The 22,449-nt window shown below is 46.7% G+C and overlaps 1 protein-coding gene across 1 annotated transcript in view; it reads right to left on the reverse strand.

Annotated features, from left to right (window-relative positions):
- The window catches only part of ALDH7A1 (aldehyde dehydrogenase 7 family member A1), a 274,735-nt gene extending 253,036 nt beyond the window's left edge, over positions 1 to 21,699 (reverse strand). Inside the window, exon 1 of the mRNA XM_078675592.1 lies at positions 21,371 to 21,699. Within this exon, the coding sequence (XP_078531718.1) occupies positions 21,371 to 21,640 (270 nt within the window). The 5' untranslated portion in view covers positions 21,641 to 21,699. The remainder of the gene's footprint in view (positions 1 to 21,370) is intronic.
- Positions 21,700 to 22,449: the final 750 nt, after the last annotated feature.

A 22,449-nucleotide genomic window follows, 5' to 3' on the forward strand; every position in this document is an offset into this window, starting at 1 on the left:
TCTTCAATTTGGATGGGCTGATCCCGTTCTCCTCTCTCCGTCGGGAATACTTTGATCTGTTCGAGTCGGATGCCTTCCCGTACTCACAGGTCGCCCACTGGATCACACTACCCTCTAACGTGGCTAACATGTCCCGTCCCATGACGAAGCTAGAGCGCTGGGTGGTCTGTAAGAAGGACGACCGTAGACTCATCTCTGAACTTTATGCATTGATTCTTGCGCGCCCACGTACACAACGCACTAAAGCGCAGGTTAGGTGGGAGACGGAGCTGGGCAGCCCGCTGACTCACAAGGAATGGGATAAGGTGCACTATCGTGCCCATCACACCGCTACTAATGTGGCTGGAGCCGAATCGGCCTATAAAATGGTATCCTACTGGTATCATACCCCGGCCACGATTCACGAGTGGGATCCCAAATGTCCGAGTCTCTGTTGGCGGAGATGCGGTGCGCCAGGCACCCTTACGCATTTGCTCTGGCACTGCCCCAAACTTGTGCGCTATTGGCGGGCGGTCCTAGATGACGTGGACAACGCATTCGGCATTACATTTCCTAGGGCCCCGGAGCATGTCCTGCTAGGCTTACCACACCCTAAAGCGTTCCCCTTGCGTTCCCTGCGCGGTAGGAAGATAGCCCTAGCTTTATTGGCCGCGCGCCTAGTCATCCTTGCGAAGTGGCGTTCCCCTGATAACCCTGACCCGAGAGATTGGGTTCGACGACTGTGGCTACTGTTGGGTATGGAGAGGCTTTCGCTTTGTGTGGATGGTAAGGGAGAGACCTATGCGGAGCTGTGGGAACCATTCATACACTTACTGTCGCGAGACTTGCGAGAGGTAACATGCCCCAAATTCTTGCAAATCCTGCAGCTTATCCAGCTGGAACCGGTGAAGGCGGGCTCCTAGGGAGAGTGGGAGGGTTCTGTGTGGGCAGGGAAACGAGTGTGGTCAGAGACGGTGACACAGGCAAGGCTGATGCGGAGTGGGGTGGTGGGGGTGGAGGGGGTTTGTGGTGGGGGGGTTGGAGGGGGTGGGTGGGCTTCGGTTTTTCTTGTTAGTGTTTGTGTTTTCTTTTCTACAAAATGCAGTATCAGTCCGAGACTTGGCCGCCCCAACGGGCCACTGGTTTATCCTTGCCGGGTCGCCCTCCGGGATGTAGACCCTATGGCTGTGTTTATAGGTTGTCGGATGATGCTCTGCCGGCCGTTGGATGTAGGCAGCCCAGCTGTGTTTAATGCTATATCGCTGCTCAATAAAAAACTTTTGATTCTAAAGATGGCCTAGGGCTTTCAGCCAGAAGGCAGCTCCTTACCTCCTTGTCCAGGGGTTTTCATAATCTGCACGCAATGTAGGAGGCCACCTTGGGCGCTGGGAACCATTCCGCTGAACGCGGATGTAAAAGGTCATCCGGGTCTAACATGTCAGAGTCAGCGGTCTGGGGAACAGCGTTTGTCTTTGAATTATTAGACAGGAAGGGATTTGCCGTCAAATGCCATTGCCCGCTACGGGCCCCCCCATCTCCATCAGAGGTGTTGGGAGAGTCATCTCCCTCCCCAGAGTCAGTGGGGGGGGGTGGGCGGGTACTAGGAACCGGAGATTCAGGATGAAGGGGTTGCAAGTCCCTAAAGGCCTTTTTAAGGCATGTAAAGACGTCGGGATCAACCGCCAGGGTCGTCCAAGCACTTGCATTTACCCTCTGGGTTGGGTGTAGCCGGCTGACCTGGAGGTTTGGGGCTCAGAAGAGTCTTTCCTCCGCTTGAGGAGTCTTTGGCATTGCACCTGCAATTGCATAAAGTTCTTCTCCAAGGGCCCCACCACTTGTGAAACAGCCTTAAGGATTGAGGTATCCATGACTTGGCAAAACTGATCATCAATGGGGAGGTAGGTTACATCCTTCTCCTCCATATACTCTTCAGAGTCTTCACCCACCATAAGGATGCCTGATCCTATATTATAGGGAGCAATTAACAGTTAGAGCAAGCCCTGTGACAGTTACTGAAATTCCCCTAAGGGGATGGAAAATATAGGCACCCTGAAGGCCCTGGGACTGACACCCTATGCTATATTGGGTTTTAATGCTAACTGGAACGTGTCCCATTGAATTCCTCCAATCAAGGCTAGTCTTACCCGCACCACAGGTGTGGTTTTCCAGGCGGTGGATCTGTATTTTTTTGCAAACAGTATATATCGAAAAACTTCCCCTGTAATAGACTGCTGCCGAACAGATCTGCCAATGAGTAAAATTGACACGCCGTCTGCCAGGAGGTTGGAACGCCCCGTGCGGGCCCCCTAGCGGGAGACTGACCACACCGCACAGCAGAGCCTGGCAGTCTGAAAGGCACTGTGGAAGGAAAACCAGTTAGTGTACACAAAGGCAATTTGAAAAACACAGTACCATGAGGTTTCTATTTTCCCGCCCAATATCACGAAGGGGGTATGGCTTGAAAGCATGGCAGATGTGCCCTAGCAGAGCTCCGTCTGCCTGAGCCCAAATCCACCGATATCCTGCACAGATGCTGACCCCAGTCATTCTAAAGCCTGCACAGTGGCCAGCGAAGACGTCGTCGTCGCACAGCACGGAACCGGTCTCAGCCGCCATGTCGCCACAGATCGAAAGTCGGCACCTGTGTGGAGGAGGCTGACGTAGAGGCGGCACATCGAGGGGAGGTGGGTCGTGAGTGTCAGATCCCGCCGGAGCAGTGTGGGCCTGTGACTTCGCAGTCGGGCTGCCTTACCGCTACCGGGTCACCAGCAGGGGAGTGTCTGCAGTGAACTGGCTTGGTTGGGACTTGTAGGAGAGTAGAGTCTGCTTTCCTATGGTCACCCCACTTTTTGCTTCACTGGTTTTCGACTTAGATGTGGCTGTGGGCCTGCTACTCAGACCCAGAGCCCTGCTGTTCTCTCTCTAAATTCACACCATGTACTTTAGGTACATCACCAATTGGGATTTGGGTCACTCTTGTGAGCCCCTGTACAGTGTACTATAGGTACCCAGGGCATAGGTGCACCCAAGGCCTACCAGGGGCTGCAGCATATCTTCTGCCACCCCTGGCTGGCCATCCAAACTGACAACTTGCTGATCACTCAGATGGGGCAAGGTCGTGTAATCACCCCTTGCTTAGATATAGTATACCTATATCTAACCTTATATCTAGACACATATACACCTATAAGTCACTCCTATGGCAGGCCTTAACAATCCTGGAGGCAGAGTGCTTGGTTTTATGTGAGATGAGGCTCTAGCAAGAGCGGAGCCTGTCTGCAGCTTTCGGAACCATGTCCTTCTAGCTGTTCTATGATATTGCCATACCATATACTCTTAAGTGCATTATGAACCTCGCGGTTAAATGCTAACTTTGGTTTGGCTTTATTAAAACATGTCGTGTAAGGTGTCATACGCTTTGGAATACTACCCCCTCGCCTGTTCTGGTTACCGGGGTAGCATTCCACCCTTCTAGTGGGAGAAGACATGTTACTTCCACTAATCCCGGTTAAAGTTAACCAGAGCCTCAGCATCACAAAATAAATGCTGCTGCCACAGACACAAGTCTGACCTCCTGCTGCTGGGAGTCCTTCCAGTGAGGGAGACTTGGACAATAGGTTTCCTGTCTTGGGAGGTGCTAGCACCACCCCAGACAGGCTATAGTGTATTGGGGCAGGGAGGGGTGAATGAAATGAGACACTGCCTGGGGCACACAAGGTGTCCCATGCATAGTCCAGTTCAAACCGGTGCTGGGGCACTCCAGCCCCAGCTCTGGCGCGAAACTGGACAAAGGGAAAGGGGTGTAACCACCCCCTTCCTGGGTCCCACCCATAGGAGGGACCTAGCAGGTAATGCAGTCCCTAAAATTGGTATATAGGTAGGAGCTGAGTCCCAAGACTTTAGATTTATCCTGACTGAAATTCTGATACGAAACTCTGGAACTTCGACATCCTACTCGACATAGAAGACTGAAGAATCTCCCTTGTGGTCAAGGAGTGACCACCCTGCACAAGCAGGCACCATCAAGCGATCAACGGTTTGCTTTATCGACGCTCCTGCCAGAGCCCGAGCACAGAGCCTGACAAGACCCGGACTTCCAGACTTCCTTCAGCCCGATCCACAGCCACAGCAAAGCTGAGACCCGTGGAGGAGACGCGAGACGTGGGACTGGCCATCTTGGAAAGCCAGCGAATTGCTTTCTGTGCAACTTCTGAGGCACCCTCGAAGTTGTGCATTGGGGATTGAGAAGCCCCAGCCCCGAGCACCAACTGCACCGAAGATCAGCCCTCCACACTCCACGAGTTCCTGCGTGGGGCCCTTCTGCATTTTCCTGCTCGACGCGTCTGTCCGGTCACTTGCCCGTTGGCTAGTGACCTCTGTGACGATGAAACCTTTGATTTACAACGCTGGTCTGGTTGCTCCAGACTGGCCCTTGCTCCCCTGAAAAGGAGCAGCCCATCAGACCTTGCTGGTCTGATTAAGAAGCCATTTTCCTTTTCTATGTGGGTTGCCTTTGCCATGGTTTGTTGACTCCAATCTGGAATCCGACACCGCCGACAGTGGACAGTCCGTGCCCAGCTCCTGGTCTTCGTCGACAGCTCCTGGTCCACGTGGCTGCAGAGACAAGCTTCACGACATCACCCGATTGCTTCGTGACATCGCCTGGTTCCTTCCTGGTTTCACCCTGGTCACTGGCTAGTGACCCAGACTCTGTCCCCTCTGCTTTCAGGTACTCTTCATCCTCGATCCGCCCTTAGATCCACCCGGACACTTCTCTCCTGGTCGCCTGCAGCATCTTTCTCCAAGGCTCCATAGCAATCAGCGACGAAACCCGACACACTTTGACACCTATGCACCCGCTTCCTGTGGGTGAGGTAACGAGAGTATTTCGGTACTCCTGTGGGTATTAACTATCCTAGTGTCCTAGTTTCAAGTAGCTTTTCCCTAGTCCATACGGAAGTGTCCTAAAAGAACTAGTTTCCATTTCTTTCGTTCCCATTCTAACTCTATGGTAACTCGCGTGGGTGTAAAGACACTGCATGCGCATCCCGTGGGCCTCCAGCTCTCTATCCATTGGTAGTACAGTGTAGCTCCAGCGATTCTCCAGGCCCTAGGCCTTTCCTTTGTTCGTGACGTGGTTCTTATACCAGTATTTTAGTATATGGTTCGAAGTGCCCCTAGGGCATTACTGTATTTTGTGCAACTTATTGTATTTTGATTAAGTATCTTGTTATGTGCTGGTGCCTCTGACCTCATAAAGAGTTCAGAGGATTGTGTTAGAAATAAATACATATATATTTTGATATACAACCTGTGTGGTGTCCTTTCACTTGGTATTAAGGGGATTGCATATGGTAAAACAGCTGGCTTCACATGCCCTCTTGAGTTTAGCCCAAGACTGCTTTGTCCATGCTACCACTAGGATAGCTGGTCTATAAGGTTGACTTTACAACCATCACCATAAGGGTTGTTTGGACTGGTGCAAGGTGCTCACTAGAATAGTGAACATCATATAACCAGGCCAACTTCTCACAGGACTGCCCCAAGGGCTCGCACGACAAGAGATCGCTGATGTTGGGTGCCTTCGCCAGGGTAAAGATTCAACGCCCCTCGGGGCCTACTGGAGGGTGCGGCCAGACGTTCACTTTCCCAGCTTGACGGGGGTTGCTTGTCAGCATTAGTCCTCATTAGTCACTACCAAGGACCTTCTATATAAAACATCTGACAGAACAATTTTTAGACGTCCCTGGAAAAAACGTAAACTTGCGGATTTTCACCATTTCCTGGAGTCCTCTCCTTTGGCCCCATTGGATGATGTCGAGTCCGGATATACCCTTTTTTGTGATTGGATCACTAAAGCCCTTGACGTCTTGATTCCTGCGGCATGGAGTAAGAGCCGCCGGTCAGGATCCAGTCCGTGGTATAATGACTCCCTGCGGCTTTTGAAAGCTACTTGCAGACAAGCAGAGAGAGCTTGGCGTAAGACTTATGAGGTGGGATTGAAAACTCTCTATCTTGCGAAAGTTAAAGCCTATCACCGAGCTGTTTGCAGGGCTCGTGCAGCTTATTACTCACATGAATTTAATATTAGCCTTAATCCCACAAAGTTGATCTTCAAAGTTTTGAAAGATCTCACTGCTAACAGAGCCTCAGTGTCTGAGGTTTGTTCTCTATCTCACTGTGAGGCTCTCGCAGCTTTTTTTGTAGAAAAAGTGACCAATATCTATCGCTCCTTTCCTAGTACTACGCTGGTAAGTGAGGATCTGGTTTCCACTTCTTGTAACAGTTTGATTCTATCGACACTTCCAGCTCTTTCGGAGGAGGAGTTTCAGAAATTGGCAGTTAAAGTGAAATCTGGATCTCCTGCGGATCCACTTAGACCTGCCCAATTTAAAGATTCAGCTGCCTTCTGCTTGCCCCCTATTCGTCATCTTATAAATCTATCCCTCTCTTCGGGTAAAGTCCCCTCGAGATGGAAACAAGCTCACGTTACTCCCATCCTGAAAAAAACGTCACTGGACCCTTTAAAACTTGAGAATTACCGCCCTATCTCCCTTCTCCCGTGGGCTGCGAAGTTGACAGAAGCCCATGTAAACGGCATTCTGTCCAATCATCTTCAATCTGCTAATATTCTAGACCCTTCGCAGAATGGCTTCCATGCTGGACACAGCAATGAGACAGCTCTTCTCTCCATGGTTGAACATTTGCGCGCTGTTCTGGATGCAGGTCAAACGGCGGCTTTGGTACTTTTAGATCTCAGTGCCGCCTTTGACACGGTTTCCCATGCAATAATACTTCTGCAGCGGCTGGGAGAGGCAGGTGTCAAGGGTTTGGCGCTGGAATGGTTTCGATCGTTTCTCTCGGACCGTACCTTTCGGGTCTCTACACCTCCCTTCGAGTCTAAACCTCACACCATCGAACAGGGAGTCCCGCAGGGATCAGCATTGAGCCCCACGCTTTTTAATCTTTATGTGCAGCCGATGGCTGCTGTCGCCAAGCGTTGGGACCTTACAATGGTGTCCTACGCTGACGACATGCAGCTCGCGGTTGCACTTAGTGGAGACTATGATCCTGAGGCCTCCAACTTTCGTGAGGGTCTCAGTGCGGTGGCTGGATGGATGACGGCTAATTGCCTGCAGCTCAATGCGAAAAAAACAGAGGTATTGATTGTGGGCAAACAGAGTAATCTCTGGGGTGATAAGTGGTGGCCAGCTGACCTTGGCCCTCCCCAGACTCCGGTTGCTGAGGTGAAAAATCTGGGCGTTTGGCTGGACTCTACGCTTAGTTTTTCCTGCCACACCAAAAAAGTAGCTGCGACCTGTTTGGGCATCCTGCGTGGGCTTAGGCCGGCGCTGAAATTCTTTGACGCTCCGACTCGACAATTGATCATTCAGGCAGTTATACCGTCCAGGCTCGACTATGCGAGCTCGCTGCTGCTCGGAGCCAATCAGGCCGAAATTATGAGATTGCAGTGCATTCAGAACGCTGCAGCTAGGGCTTTAGTTGGTCTCCCCAGATTCTGTTCTGCTAGAAGCACTATTATCAAGCTCCACTGGCTGCCTGTGCTCCAGAGGATAGAATTTAAGACGTTATGTCTTTCTTTTAAGATACTTAAATTTGCTTCTCCTCAGATATTAGAGCATTTCATTCTTCCTTATATTCCTTCCCGTCAATTGAGATCTTATGGACAAAATTTAGCTGTAGTCCCTCGCTTTTTGAGAAGTAGGTCCGGCGGTCGCTCTTTTAGAGTGCTTGCCCCTAAGCTTTGGAACTCTCTTCCTGCCCATGTTCGTGCCCTTGATGATCTTCTGACATTCAGGAAAGCTGTAAAAACGTTTATCTTCCCAAACAGTTGTTAACTTTCCTTTATTCTTTGTTTATTCCTTCTTTTGATCTGTTTGTGTTGTGTTCCTTTCCAGGCGCAGCGCCGGGACGCCCCTTAGCTGGGGCAGCTGTGCGCTTAAAAATGGAGTTAACATAAAATAACATTTCCCCTGCCCCCTCCCTTGAAGGCGCTGCGAAGGGGGCCCCTGGAACAAGCACCAGAGTGGCAGAGGGGCTGAATCAAAGGCACCGAAGACTGCTCACTTGGCCTGCGCCCCTGTGATCTCAGCGACGGGCTAGGGGGAACTCTGCCCCATATTGGTGCACTCCCATGGAGCGGTACCCTTCCCTCCATTCCGCGCCTACACGCTACGGTGCCAGGGCTCGCCAGGTCCCATGGGGGGTGAGATGGAGCGGGCCACACGAGTCTGAGGAGCCCTAACCGACAGATCATTATTGGCCTTGAGTATCACATCGGGAAAGGCCCGGTTCTGTGTACTGGTGTGGTGGAGCCCTTGGTTACTGACTCTCAGTGAATACCATCCAGGGAGACTACCAGGTGGGGGTTGGCGAGTCCGGTCCCGTTAGAGGGCCCACTTGGCTGACCTCCCCAGGCAGTAGAAGCAGTAGGGCTAGGCCTGGTGCGGCTTGCTGTCAGGGAGGTCAGAATCCGTGAGGCCTGGCCTGGGAATCTGCCCCAGCAATGATTGTGGCGGCAGTCGCAACGCACTGGACTCCGCTACGGTGGAGAAGTGTGGCTCACTGGTTAGAGGAGGCAGACCCGGATGCTGAGATCAGACCCGGGACCAGGGTTCAATTCCCAACGCGGCAGGGTATTGAGCCCAAAATGTCCACGGACTCGATAATTCTCGCTTCGGTGCCTACTGGAATCACAGGTTCACACTCTGCAACTCTGGGCAATAGCTTGCTTAATCTCCACTACGGCCCCCCGCGGCGGGATGCCTGGCTTTCACCTTGGGGATACCCAGTAGGGGCTATCTCACAGGGAAAAAACCAGGACGGGTTCCCAATGCAAAGCGCTTTGAGACCTGGCGGTGATATTGCGCTATATAAAAACCTATCCATCCATCCATCCATCCATCCATCCATGAAGACTACCACCTTGGGAATACGAGTCAGCAACGCTGCAGAAGAGCACAGGAGTACCCTTCACCAGCGCATTATCCTTCGTTCCCTGCTTGCACCTCCTTCTCATCATGGGCAAAGATAAGTCAGGAACGCCTGCTTCCAAGCAGAGTACTTTGGACCACTACAGGTTAAGGAAGCGAAGGAGCCGGAGTTCGATCCTCAGACAATGCCACCCTGTTGGCAGGGATTACTCCATTGCACTTGAGGGACAGATAGGCGCCGTTGGCTCAGAGGTTTCCTTTCTGTGTCAGGACCTCCGCAAGGCGGTGGACAGAATAACGGAGGCTGAAACCCGGGTCTCCACAGTGGAAGACACAGCGATGACTCTTCAGAAGAAGGTTAACAAACTCACAGTCGTGCCTCGGGAATTGGCTTTGCGGGTTGAGGACGCCGAAGGCAAGGCCAGGCGTAACAACGTACGCCTGCTTGGCTTCTGGGAGGGGTGCGAAGGTACGTCAGTGGACGATTTTCTTACAGGATGGCTCAAATCCCTGCTGCAGTCCGAAGCTATGTCCATTTGCTTCGTGATTGAAAGAGCCCATCGTCCCCTGACTAAGAAACCACCGCCGGGAGAACAATAAAGACCTGTGATTAATTTAACAGATCACTACGCCATACTACGATACGCCAGGAGTCATAAGGACTAAATGCTCTTCAATTCTCATCAAATCATGGTATTCTCTGACTATACCAGACTAGTACAGAAGCAGCGCCAATCCTTTGTGGCTGCGAAGCGCACACCTCGAGAACTGAACTTGTCCTATATGCTGTTATACCCTGCCAGAATGAAGGTAATCTTCAACTCCAAATCATCCTTTCTTTACTCTACCGAGGCAGTGTTAGTCTGGACTGACAAAAGGGCACATCTCAAACCACACTCGCTGCCAACACCACTGGATTCGGACTCCTCACAGGGCTCGCACAGAAGTCGACAGAACAGAGGTACGTTGAGACAGCGACACAGATCTTGCTCCAACTTGGAGGACCCACACTCCGGCCAAGGCAACCGAGTAATCCTGGCCACGACGGACACACAGTCATGCTGTTCGGCCACATGCCAATCCAGGTGGGGCTTGACTTACTATAACCGGGGTCCCACACACCGGCTCTAGGCTATTAACGGACAGTCCATGCCCCTGGACATTTGGTGTTATGTTTTATAATGTTGGGATGGGTGGGTTCTTTTGGTGGGGCTTCACTTCTGGGCCCCTGGTAATGTCTTCACCGCGGCAGGTACTCCTTGTTTTTTGGAAGTATGGGAGATGGGTGGGGGTTTGCAGGCTCTCTATTGTTAGAAAAGTTCTAGACACCAAACACACAGATACGTCCCATGCAGACACTATAGTAATTCCGGACATTGACTACGTAGTGGTTAGAGGACACAGCAAACACATAACTCTCAGTTGGGAGAACTGAATATCATATCGTAGAATGTCCAGGGCCTGTTAAATGAAAACAAGCGAGGAGCGGTACTCAGTTTAGCGAAACAGTTTGACGTAGATATACTTTTGCTACAAGAGACTCACCTTTTAGGTAATAAAACTCTATGCCTTAGTAGGTTTGGATTTGCCACAGTGTATCACTCAGGGTTCACACGCAGCGCTCGGCGGTCCTGATACATAGCAATGTGCCGATCCTCATATCCAAACACTGGCTAGATCCTGGTGGGCTATTCACAGTGGTCTCTGGCACAGTCGCGGGAGAACAGATAATAAATATTGAGAGGAATATATGCCCCACCGGGACAAACATTCATGGATAAAATTACACAGCTCTGGGGTGACCTTCCCGACGGTCTGATGATCCTGGGTGGTGACTGGAATGATATGACACCCCAAGATAGGTGGTGTGCAGTGAGACCTGACAACCCCCCTTCCAAATCCAAACTAAACATTCTGGCCCATACATTGGGATGGTCGGACACCTGGCGGACTTTTCACCCTTCGACAACTGGGTTTTCATATACATCGGCCGTGCATAACACACGATCGCGGCTGGACTACATATTTCTCCCCCATAGTTTCATACATAGAGTATCACATTCATACATCTTATCCCGGGGTCTTTCGGACCACTCACCTGTTCAGATTGAGCTACGCCTGAAAGTTCAATGGGCCCCATACAGGTGGCGTATGTCCCCCTGGCTCCTTCAGGACTTTCAATATCAGGAGACTATGCGGCATGCCATCGCAGAATATTTTCAGTTCAATCTAGACTCATCCCCATCGCGTATAATTCTGCCAGAGGCCCTCAAGCCGTCGATCAGGGGAGTAAATGTAAGTTTCCGCACCAGCGAGAAACACAAACACCTGACTCAGTTACTTGAACTAGAAGTTCATCAAAGCCAGTTAGAGGCGCAAGTTTTAGAGGGGTCGGCCCAAAGTTCTCGGCGTAATCTCCTACTTACCCAGCAACAAATCCATCAGCTCCTTACAGATGAGGCAAAAGAAGTGTGGCTGGCAACACAGCACAGGATTTACTAATGGGGCAATAAGTCCAGCAAAATGCTTCATCGGCTATACCAGGCCAAGACAGCCCCTGTTCAGGTACCCCTTCTACAGGACTCGGATGGTATGCTTTGCACTTCCCCGGAGACGGTAGTCCAGGTATTCGCATCCTATTATACCACACTCTATCCACAGCTAGAGCTCATATCGGAGACCCTTATAGATGAGTTTCGGTCAGATATTCCTCCCCGTAAGCTCTCCGAGCAAGTTAGAGACTCACTGGATAGCCCCATAACTGATAATTAACTACAGGCAGCGCTATCTAGCATTTACCCTGGCAAAGCCCCGGGTCCGAATGGCTTCCCCAGCGATTTCATGAGATGGCACATGACTACGTTAGGCCCACATTTGCTCGAGGCACTGCATGAGGCCCTAGAGCAGCATATCCTACCCACAGACCGCCACCATGCCGAGATTGTGGTGTTTCTCAAGCCTGGTCGACCTCCTTAAGACCCGGCTTCATATCGTCCCATCTTGTTGCTTAATTTTGAGCCTAAGCTCCTGGGCAAGGTCCTAGCGGACCGCCTTCAATTGTGCATCCAAGATCTCATTCACCCCGATCAATCTGGATTCATGCCACAGCGCTCCACCAGACAGAATATTAGGCGAGGCCACAACGCAATTGCAGGGGCCCACAGACTCGGTCGCCCAGCGGCAGTTCTGCTGGGCGATATAGATAAGGCATGCGACTCCCCGAGTTGAACTTACCTCTTCAAACTCCTTCATGCCATAAATCTCGGACCACAGTTTATTGCATATGCCACGCTGTTATACACTGATCTCTGCATCTGTCCGTGTGGCTGGATATCGGTCGGCCCCCTTTCCCATTCGCCGAGGCACAAGACAGGGCTGCCCCGTCTCCACTTCTGTTTGCTCCAACCATAGAACCCCTGATGATGTGGGTGCATCAGGACCCGCTGATCTGGGGGTTTGAGTGGACGCAGGAATATTCAGACAGAATTTCGATTTACGCCGATAATGTTCTCTTCTTTATGCCAGACCCATGGTTCTCGGGGCCTCGTGTCCTCCAGATACTCCGGATCTTCGGAGAACCCACGGGGTTGAGCACCAACCCATCCAAATCCACACTTCTCCATATATGCAGGGGAATCAGAGACGCCAGGTTTGGGCTTCACAACTATCTATCGCTACGGAAGGCTTTAAATACTTTGGGATCTTCATATCGCCGTGCCCTACGATCTCATGGGCACAAAATATCGCCCCGCTACTCCCTGCTGCCCGCAATGAGACAACAGTTTGGTCCCAGCTGCCCTTATCGTTATATGAACTATACGATATCTTTAATATGGTATCCTTACTGCGTCTTCAGAATTTTCCATATAATATTCCTCCTTCATGGGTTACACAACTTAACGCGATTCTGAATCGATTCTTGTGGCAGGGAGGTGGGGGGTGGGGGGGGGGGGAGCGATCAGGGTTGCACTCCGTACAGGCACACAATCCACATAATGCGGCGGTATTGCAGCGGCCGACTTCCACCATATTTTTACGTCTCTCACCTTTTAGTGATCAATGAATGGTGGTATGGGTCTCGGTCAGATCCAGCGTACGCAGTTGAACAGATGGCTATGGTTGGCACCCCCTTGCTACATCTTCTGTACAGCTGCACGTCTCTTGAAACTCTACCTCCAGCTTGCAGGACAGTTATACAAACCTGAAGAAGCACAGTCAAATCCATAGGTTGGTGGGGAAGATTGACAGGTTCCACTCTCCTGTGGCAGGGCACATATCTATGGCCCGTTTCCGCCCTGGTCGGATTTCGTAAGTGGGACCTCATTGGAATCTATACGCTGGGGGATGTTATACAAGGCACTACACTTTAGTCCTTTCAACGGTTACAAACTGACTACAACTGACATAAATCTCAGTTTCATCACTACTTGCAATTACGGCATGCCTTAGACCCCCATATTCGTCATTTGGAGGCTCTGCCGGAATTCCACCCTCTAGAGGGCCACTTGCTGATGGGGGCGGGGGGACATTGGGGCTCACAAAATTAAACAAATCTATCAGACTCTTAATACTCACACTCAAACCACCATCCATAAATCCAGAGCAGCATGGGAGGCAGATATGCCTGCCTTGAAGGATGATGATTGGACAGAAGCCGTGGCTAGTCCTCGGTATGCGGCGACATCTTCACACTACTATCTCTTTCAGTACAAGTACCTCCACCGGGTATATTACACCCGATGCTGGTTGTAAAAAATGGGTGTTATTCCATGTCCTCAATGCCTACACTGCAGAAATGATGAGGGCTCCTTCCTCCATAATGTTTGTTGTACAGGCATCCAACCATTCTTGACTCTGGTGACGTCTTGCCTAGGTCAGGTTCTGGCATGCATCAACCCGCTCGACCCCAGATTGTAGCTCCTACATAGCACTGATGACATTTGGGGGGGGGGGGGGGGGGGACTCGCTACAAGTAGCACCTCCTGTTCCTGGGCCTCACCCTAGCCAAGAGGGATATTGCACAGAACTGAAAAAGTTACGTCCCCACCCAGTGTTGCGGGATGGAAGAAGGCAATGGACAGGTGTATGGCAGCAGAAATTGTAGTTTTGCAGAGAAGAGGATGCCCACAGAAGCACAGGAAATTGTGGGCCCGCTGGGCAACATAAAGAGGCATTGACTTGCCCCCATTACCACATCCAGACTCCTACGATCCTATTGAACAATTGGTGGTCAGAAATTAACTTGTATAGTCCAATGACATTGACGCTTTACAGTCAGGTTTTTGTTAATAACGCCCAATTAAGACTCCCAGGGTGTGTTCGGTGTAGTTTGTTATACTTTTGGTCTGCCGTTCCGCAGGCCATGTGGTTTTTGTATAATATTACTAGGTACTGCATGTCATATACAATATATGATTTGTTGTTAAAAAAAAATATTACTGCAAGAAAGGCAAATAAAAGCCGAAATATCAAAAGCACTTATCTATAGGCTAGCGGAGCGGCGAAGAAAGAGGGGGATAGAGAGTCTCCAGCGAGTACTGTATGGAAGTGCAGTAACCTCATTGGTAGGACTGTTTTCTTCCCCCCTCAACCCCCAAGGACTTATAGGAAACATAATTTATTGTTGAAATCCTATAAAGGTAACAGTTGCTGGTGAATAAAAGTGAATAAAGTTAAAGCCTAATAATCGCCTCCAAGTCCCTCCATAGAATCACAATACCCACTAGATCAACAGTTAATTTTGGGTTCCAGAGTAGCATGCAACTCACTCTAAAGCACTTCAATGCCTCATCAGCGGTAGTAAGCGCTAAATAAATACAATTAGTGTTCTAGCACAACAGTTGAGCGCAAATACGATTGAAGTTGAAATTGGTAAGGGAAATGCTGCAGGTGTCCATTCTTTTCCCCATTGTCCCTCACCTTACACAACCATATCATTACAAACAATAAAGCTTTGAATAATGAGCAAAGATCCAGGGTCTGATAGCCATCCATCTGAGTTTAAATGATTTACTTCTTGGAGGCCAGTCTGAATATATATACATACTTCTTTACAACCATCTAAAGGGGATCTTCTTGGACAACATAGCCCTTACCTCAGAGGCAGATAAGGATTCTGTCCTTAGAAAGGACATATTGCCTAATATAATACTCATCATCAACTATAATTGCAAGATGCCTGCAAACATCACAGTGTCCCACCTTCAAAAAGTCTCCTCTCCCAGATGCTGTAATACAATGGGGGGATCCGCTCCATCAAATCAATTTTTGTATCTGATAAACATGGCCATGTCAAATACAAAGGTATTACGAAAAAATAAAGAAATAGTCCTCATTTAATATTTCCTAATGGAGCAGCTTCACACCATTAAACCTTTGCAGACCCCAGGATTCCCCAAACATATCAAAGCAACCATTTGGTTTTGATCTTATTTCTCTTAAGCTTTTACCAGAACCATTCCATGTTTCTTCGGAAGGAGAAGTACTTTTCAATATTTCATAAGATACCCCAATCCCTAAGATCGCAAGTGAAGTAATTCCCAAACTCAAAAACATATTATTAAACTTAGACTAACCAAAGCTGTTTTGATCTTGCTATATAAATCTTAATTGCTAGTCACTTGACCCCACCCATCGATTCCATATTACCTGATTGACAATACAAAAACAAGTATGTATTACAGGCCTTACTAGAATACATCTGCTAAATTAGTAAAAAACAAAACTGTAGGGACCAAGAATAGATCAATAGATGAGTCTGTTTTAAACCGGGCCTCAGGACTTGATCACCAGCAAACTAGACCAATGTTGAAAAATCTGGAGAAAGACATTCAATCTACTAGTAAGTAGTTTGAACAAGACTGTCTCCAATGCTTTACAGTCCTATAAAACATAAGTGCTCTTATGGTCACAAAGGGTCACAAGTACTTTAAATTAACCACAGAGATAAATTAACTCCTGTAAATGTTCGATGGAATACCTAGTCCACATTGGAGGCACTCAAATTACCTCATGTCCAAAAGAATTTGTAAGCTATAATACTTCAAAGAGACTATCATTGAGTAACAGCATCAACATCAATGTTCTGTTGAACTTTGCCCTATCCTTCGTCTTTCAGAGGCCAAATATCCGACTCTGTAATCTCAGCTGTTGCAAACTACCTTGTGCAACAGAGTCTATCCTTTTCATTACACACACACAGCTTTGTGATGCCTGAAAGGGTATAGAGATTTGGTCTTAATTAAACTTAGTACTCCTGTAAATGCTGCTGAAAAAGCGGTCTCTCTAGACAGATGCTTTTTGATAATTATTTCTGTGCACTTTTTGTAAAAGAGTTTGAAACTGCTTAAAACAAACGTTTGGATACTATTATCATGTTATATTTCAACACTACTCCATTTGTCATCAGATGTGTCAGCAGCTGCAAACATTAATTGAAGCAGGCAAATTCCTAGAAAATGCAAAATCTGGCTTTTGTCTCATGGCCGGTATAGTAACACCTGTAGTAGATACAAGAGACAAGGCACTATAGTTAAGGGGCCAGGCCACTCGGTTGCCCTCGTTTTAGTACACAAGAGTCTACTTCAGAGGCTACAGGAGCAGCTTTAACATCAGAGTGAAAGCACAGCCTGTTTTAAATCTTGTTTACAGGACAGGTCACAAAACATTAAGTTGGGTATGTTCACCTTTACTCCGATTACATTGTCCTATGAGGTGGCTTCAGAGCTCCACCTTATCACACTTACTTATCAATCCCTACATGCTTCCCCCAGCTAAATGAATTAAAAGCTTACAAATCCACTGTGTGTGGATAACACCAAAGTTCTGGTTGATTTAATTGAGGAATCAGTAGATCATGCCAAACTTGAACACTGCTTTTTGGCGTCAAGATCTGGATGTCTTAAAATGGCTATGTCTAAATGGAGACAAAATAGATATTATAACCCAAGATGAAAATAATTCCACAGCTGAGGATCTCAACAGGCCCAAAGGCCTGGGTCATTTTCATTTGCCTTACTAGGTGTCCCAAAACCAAGAAGTATTATTCGATTGGGCGCTTTTCTGTACCCCCGCCCCAGTACAGGAGGTAAACAAAATTGCAAATTATCACCTTTATGCTTTATTAAGAGTTAGATAGGTTTCAGCAGCACAGCATCACAAACTGTTGATCCAGGATACCGTGATGGTGAGGATTCTGTACTGCAAAATTACTCAAGTCACAGAAAATGGATGTACGGATAGTTAATCGGCTAAGAAAACACAATCGTTTCTGAAAAAAGGAGGCCACTGTGCTCACTTCCGACCGACAAGCAGATTCAATATCGGGGCTTGTGCCTAGCGTGGAAGTAGATGAATGGTAAAGCCCCTCTATTTCATCAACCTGTTCAAGGCCTTCCACCACCCAAAGATACTTTTGCGCTCAAATATAGAACTCAGTCTACGTATACAGAAATGGCACTTGGATTTAGAACCCTGAGAGCGCAGGTGGCATTCTGGATGAGCCTCCTGCTATCTGCGGCTAGCCGCATGCGGTGGCCAAAATGTTTATGTTACCACGAATGTTGTATTTTTTGGCAGACATTCCATTTGACCTACCGGGTGAAATCTTCAGAGTCCCAGGTGCACATTTGCTGACATTAGTCTGAGGATCGTTTTTGGAAAAACCCAGGGACCCCTACTAAACAAATGAAGTTGCTATACGTAGGGATAGAAGACTAATTAGGTAAAACAGCAATAGCAAACATATTTTCAATTAAGAGTACACATATATTCTAGGTGCAAATACGAATAGTCTACAACATAATATAGAAAAATATATATTTATTTTCATTTCTTTTTTATATTAAATCATGATATAGCTCATTCTTTTCTTCAACTGTGTCAATTCAACACATATATAAAATTATGCATGCATATCCACATTTTATATTCACAAATTGTATACATGTATATTCAGCTCAAATTAGAAAGATATGATGATTAATAAGCAATAATTTTATGAAAATAACGGATAATTTGATGACGGCAAGCAGCAGAATAAGAACAACGCGCGTTTCGGCACTGCTGCCTTCATCAGGAAACCGTCTATTTGCACAACTATTAAGTGAAAAAGAGATAGAAAATGCAAAACAACAAATTATTCATTTACATAAACAATCATGGCACCTAGACATTGACAATAAAAAAACAAGATAAAAGAGAGACAAAAAGATATATAGACGAAGAGAAAGAAAATGGATAATAGAAAATAGATAAAAAGATCAATAGACTATTAGAGCAAACAACAAAGCCCATAAAGATGGGTCTACCTGGGATATCACTTAAACCTTTTTATTCTAAATGAGTCTTTAGATTTCATTTTGTTCTTATCATTTGATAACTCCATTAAGAGAGGCCAACACACGACTCCCAACATATATGTTTAAAACATTAGTAGGTGTCAAGAGTCAACGTATGTGAACTCATTTAGAATAAAGAGATTTAAGTGATGAGTTTAAGTGATATCCCAGGTAGACCCATCTTTATGGGCTTTGTTGTTTGCTCTAATAGTCTATTGTTCTTTTTATCTATTTTCTATTATCCATTTTCTTTCTCTTCGTCTATATATCTTTTTGTCTCTCTTTTATCTTGGTTAATTTCACTGTCAATGTTCCCCAATGCATTTTTACCGGTCTGAATATATTTGAATAATAGCTTGAACATGAATTACAAATGAGTTTGATGTAATAAAGCAACAACATGCAGATAAAGAATAATGAGATCAATGGTTAGATGACAGGTTCAATCATAAGTTGTAGACAGTCAAAAAAAATTGTGAGAAATTGATGCCGTGTATATATTGTAAATATAAATTGATCAATGTATATAGTATGTACAGTTAATGATCTAGGTGCCATTATTGTTTGTGTAAATGAATAATTTGTTGTTTTGCATTTTCTATCTCTTTTTCACTTAATAGTTGTGCAAATAGACGGTTTCCTGATGAAGGCAGTAGTGCCGAAACGCGCGTAGTTCCTATTCTGCCGCTTGCCGTCATCAAATTATCCGTTGTTTTCATAAAATTATTGCTTATTAATCATCATACCTTTCTGATTTGAGATGAATATACATGTATACAATTTGTGAATATAAAATGTGGATATACATGCATAATTTTAAATGTGTTGAATTTACAGTTAAAGAAGAAAAGAATGAGCTATATCATGATTTAATATAAAAAAGTCATGAAAATAAAATAAATATATATTTTTCTATATTATGTAGTAGACTATGCGTATTTGCACCTAGAACATATGCGTACTCTTAATTGAAAATATATGTATGCTATTGCTGTTTTACCTAATTATTAGTCTGAGGATCCAACAGGTGACATGTAGCATTGGCTAAGCTAAAACTGCTGACAGAAAGGTGGTATGAGGGCCTCAGACTTTAGAGGCTATCACCTGGCAGCCCAAATCCAATGGGCTGCAATGTGGTTAGCTGGGTGTCACCTAACACAAACAGGCTACACGACTATGCAAATACATAAAAGGGTGGTACAGCCACTACTCTTAGCACCACCAAGGGCAGCCAAGACCGACTCATTATTAATCAAAATGTCAAGGGCACACTCGAAGCGAGGTTTAGAATATACAAAGTGTGCCCTACTCTATGCACCAGCAGTACCCTTAAAAGGTCTCCCAATTACTAATGCATACCCAACGTACCAGGATTTGAGATGAAATAGGGCTATACACCATCAGACATTTTTTCCATAATAATTCTGTGATAGCCTTCCAAACTCAAGTGAGCAACTGGGACCATCCTAGCGGAGGTCAGTACTTGCTTTATAGAGAGGTACTGATTACTCTTAGACTGCTGTGGAGCATTGACAACAGAGCTCACGAGGCATGGACTGATACAGATGCTCTATGCTACGGGTAGGGGACTACAGATATCCTGGCTTACAGGTGCATATTGAAACACTCTGCAGTCTCCCAACAAATCCGAACGGATATGTAGGACGTCATCACTGACCAAACCTTTAATGATTAAGAGTGGCAGAGGGCCCTAGAATAAGTCAAGAATGAGTCCCGCACCACCGATTTCAGATATATTAAATTCAATATATTGCACAGAGGATAGCTCACACGACAAAAGGTAGGAACCTCTCCACACTGCCCCAGATATGGGGCTGAGGAAGCCAACTTCAGACATATGCTTTGGGACTGCCCAGTGCTGAAAGATTATTGTTAGGCAATTAACAACAAAGAGTATTCAGTAGGGAGAAAAGACATAGGTAAAATTTAAACTAGTCTGCTACAAATCCACACATGACACAAAGAAAATAAAGTAGCGACATTTGTAGGCCCAGCATTATTGTTGACTAAAAGAGCTATTACGGTGAAATGAAAGGCAGCAACTCCTCCAACATTAGATAGCTGGAAAGAGAAGTGCTACAATGGGCAGACATAGAAAGCAGAGTGGGCACTAGAGAAGGATGAAGGGGCCTGCATGCTAAACCTAATACAGGGTTTGGGAGGGACTAATACAAAGGTATAAAGAGGGAAGAAGCAATGATGACAGACCGCCTTGAGGCGTTGCAAGATAGCATACTTGGTAATGCCTTATCACCGACTAAGCCAGCACCTAGAAAGGAATAGCTTTGTTGATAGAATACCCACATAACTTAGCTTTATGTAAAGTAATTCTTTATTTCAAATTCCCTAAGAATATATGAGCTCAAAGTGTCCTAAATCTGCTTGGCAGTTTACATCGCGCAGCGGCAGGAGCTGTTTGTGCACACCACCTTTCATCACACTCTTTAAAAGTTATAAAAGGGACTTAGCAGAGAGGTGCGGCTTCTGGGGTCTGCCGTTGGTTCTTTGTCACTGTTGGTCTCGTTCAAGAGACAATCTGAGCTCAGCTTCCATATGGCTTCAAGACTAATAAATCAGGACCTCTACAGCAAGGGAATAGCAGGTTTCTTGTTAAAGGCAGGAAGGCATACTGTTCCTGGAACTGAAGTCAAGATGCAGGAGACAGGACCATAAGTAACAAGGAGGAGGATCTTGTGGCCAGTCGTTAAAGAATGCCTGGCTGTATATGACATTTCAGATGATCCCACTTAAAACATGCGAAGTTCATTTAGTCCTAGCTTTATATTTGCAGTTTCGTCCTCAGCGTGGCTTTCGAAAGGTAAAGCAACACAACGAGAGAAAACTATACTTCAACTTGTTGACGCCAGACACGTGGAGACGTAATCAAACGTTCCATCCATGCACAGAACACAACTGCAAACAGTATATTGCTTAAAGAAACGTGTAGGCTGTATACAGGTAATGCGAAAGCGCTGGACGTGTTTCTCACTGGACGTTCTGAGGATGAGTTAAGCTGGTGACCCTGGGCACAGCCTGCTTATCTAAATATAGAGAATCCACTCACTGGCGCACACTCACCTCTCCTCTCCCTCCCCATGCTCCGTTATACACCCCATGGTTTTCCTCGGCTAGACCCAGTTCCTTCAGCCAGGAATACTGCGGCTTGTTGATGAGTAGGGTAGACATGAGCGCAGCCGAGTGCCTGCCGCGGAGAAACGCAAGCTTTCTGCAAAGGAAGAGCCGCCTGGTGAGAGCAAGGCTGAGCTGCAGCTGCTGCATGGTGGAGAAAGGAAAATTGCCATAGGCTAATAGTACAAGTTCATATGCAGACCCGCCCCCACCATGCATGCAAGCTGATTGGGAGCGCGGGGCTCTTCCCTCAACTCAGCAGTACATCCATCTGTAATGAGACAGATATGTAGAAATAGACAACGGACGACCGCAACACGCGCCTTCATGCCAAGTGAACCCAGCAGCCATATTACAACATCAGAACTTCATGAAAAATTGAAGTAGTGACAGTGTAATTATCATGTTTTAAAGAACCATCGGCGTCAATAAGTATGTGTTCTTCGATTGATTAGCAAGTGTGTGTGTTCGGATGTGTTAGTGGGACGATGTAGACTGAGTCAATGGGAAAAAGCATTGATGACTGAGTACATTGATGAATGGGCGCGTGAGAGCATAGGCGTGTGTCTCAATTGGGGAATGATTAAATTTACAATCGTCCTAACTTTTCAAGGTCCATGCAATGATGTACTGCTCCAGTCCAGTTTTTTTCTTTGAATTCTGGGACTTGTAGCCAATACAAATTGTAATGCAAATATCAGTTTTAGCAAATCACATTAGGCTTTACAATGAAAACAAGACAAATATTAGAATAAAGCCATGACGCTTTATGAAAGCTTTTAACTTTTTACAAAAAGAAAAATTAATGGCTATAGTCAGTCAATTAGTCTTTTAAATTAAGAAGTAGCATGTAGCTCAGAATATAATTCAAATAATAAAAAAGGAGAAAAGCATTGTTTAATTCAAATAAAATAATTCATAAATCAGAGGTCAGACCAATATAGTGTTGCCGCCTAGAGATCCAGGTAGAGCGAGTGCAACACCCCCAGGAAAGGCTTATTTTATACAGCTCTGCCAAGTACCATGCA

This window comes from Lissotriton helveticus, chromosome 2_1 (assembly GCF_964261635.1).
Source record: "Lissotriton helveticus chromosome 2_1, aLisHel1.1, whole genome shotgun sequence".
Classification (NCBI taxonomy): Eukaryota; Metazoa; Chordata; class Amphibia; order Caudata; family Salamandridae; genus Lissotriton; species Lissotriton helveticus.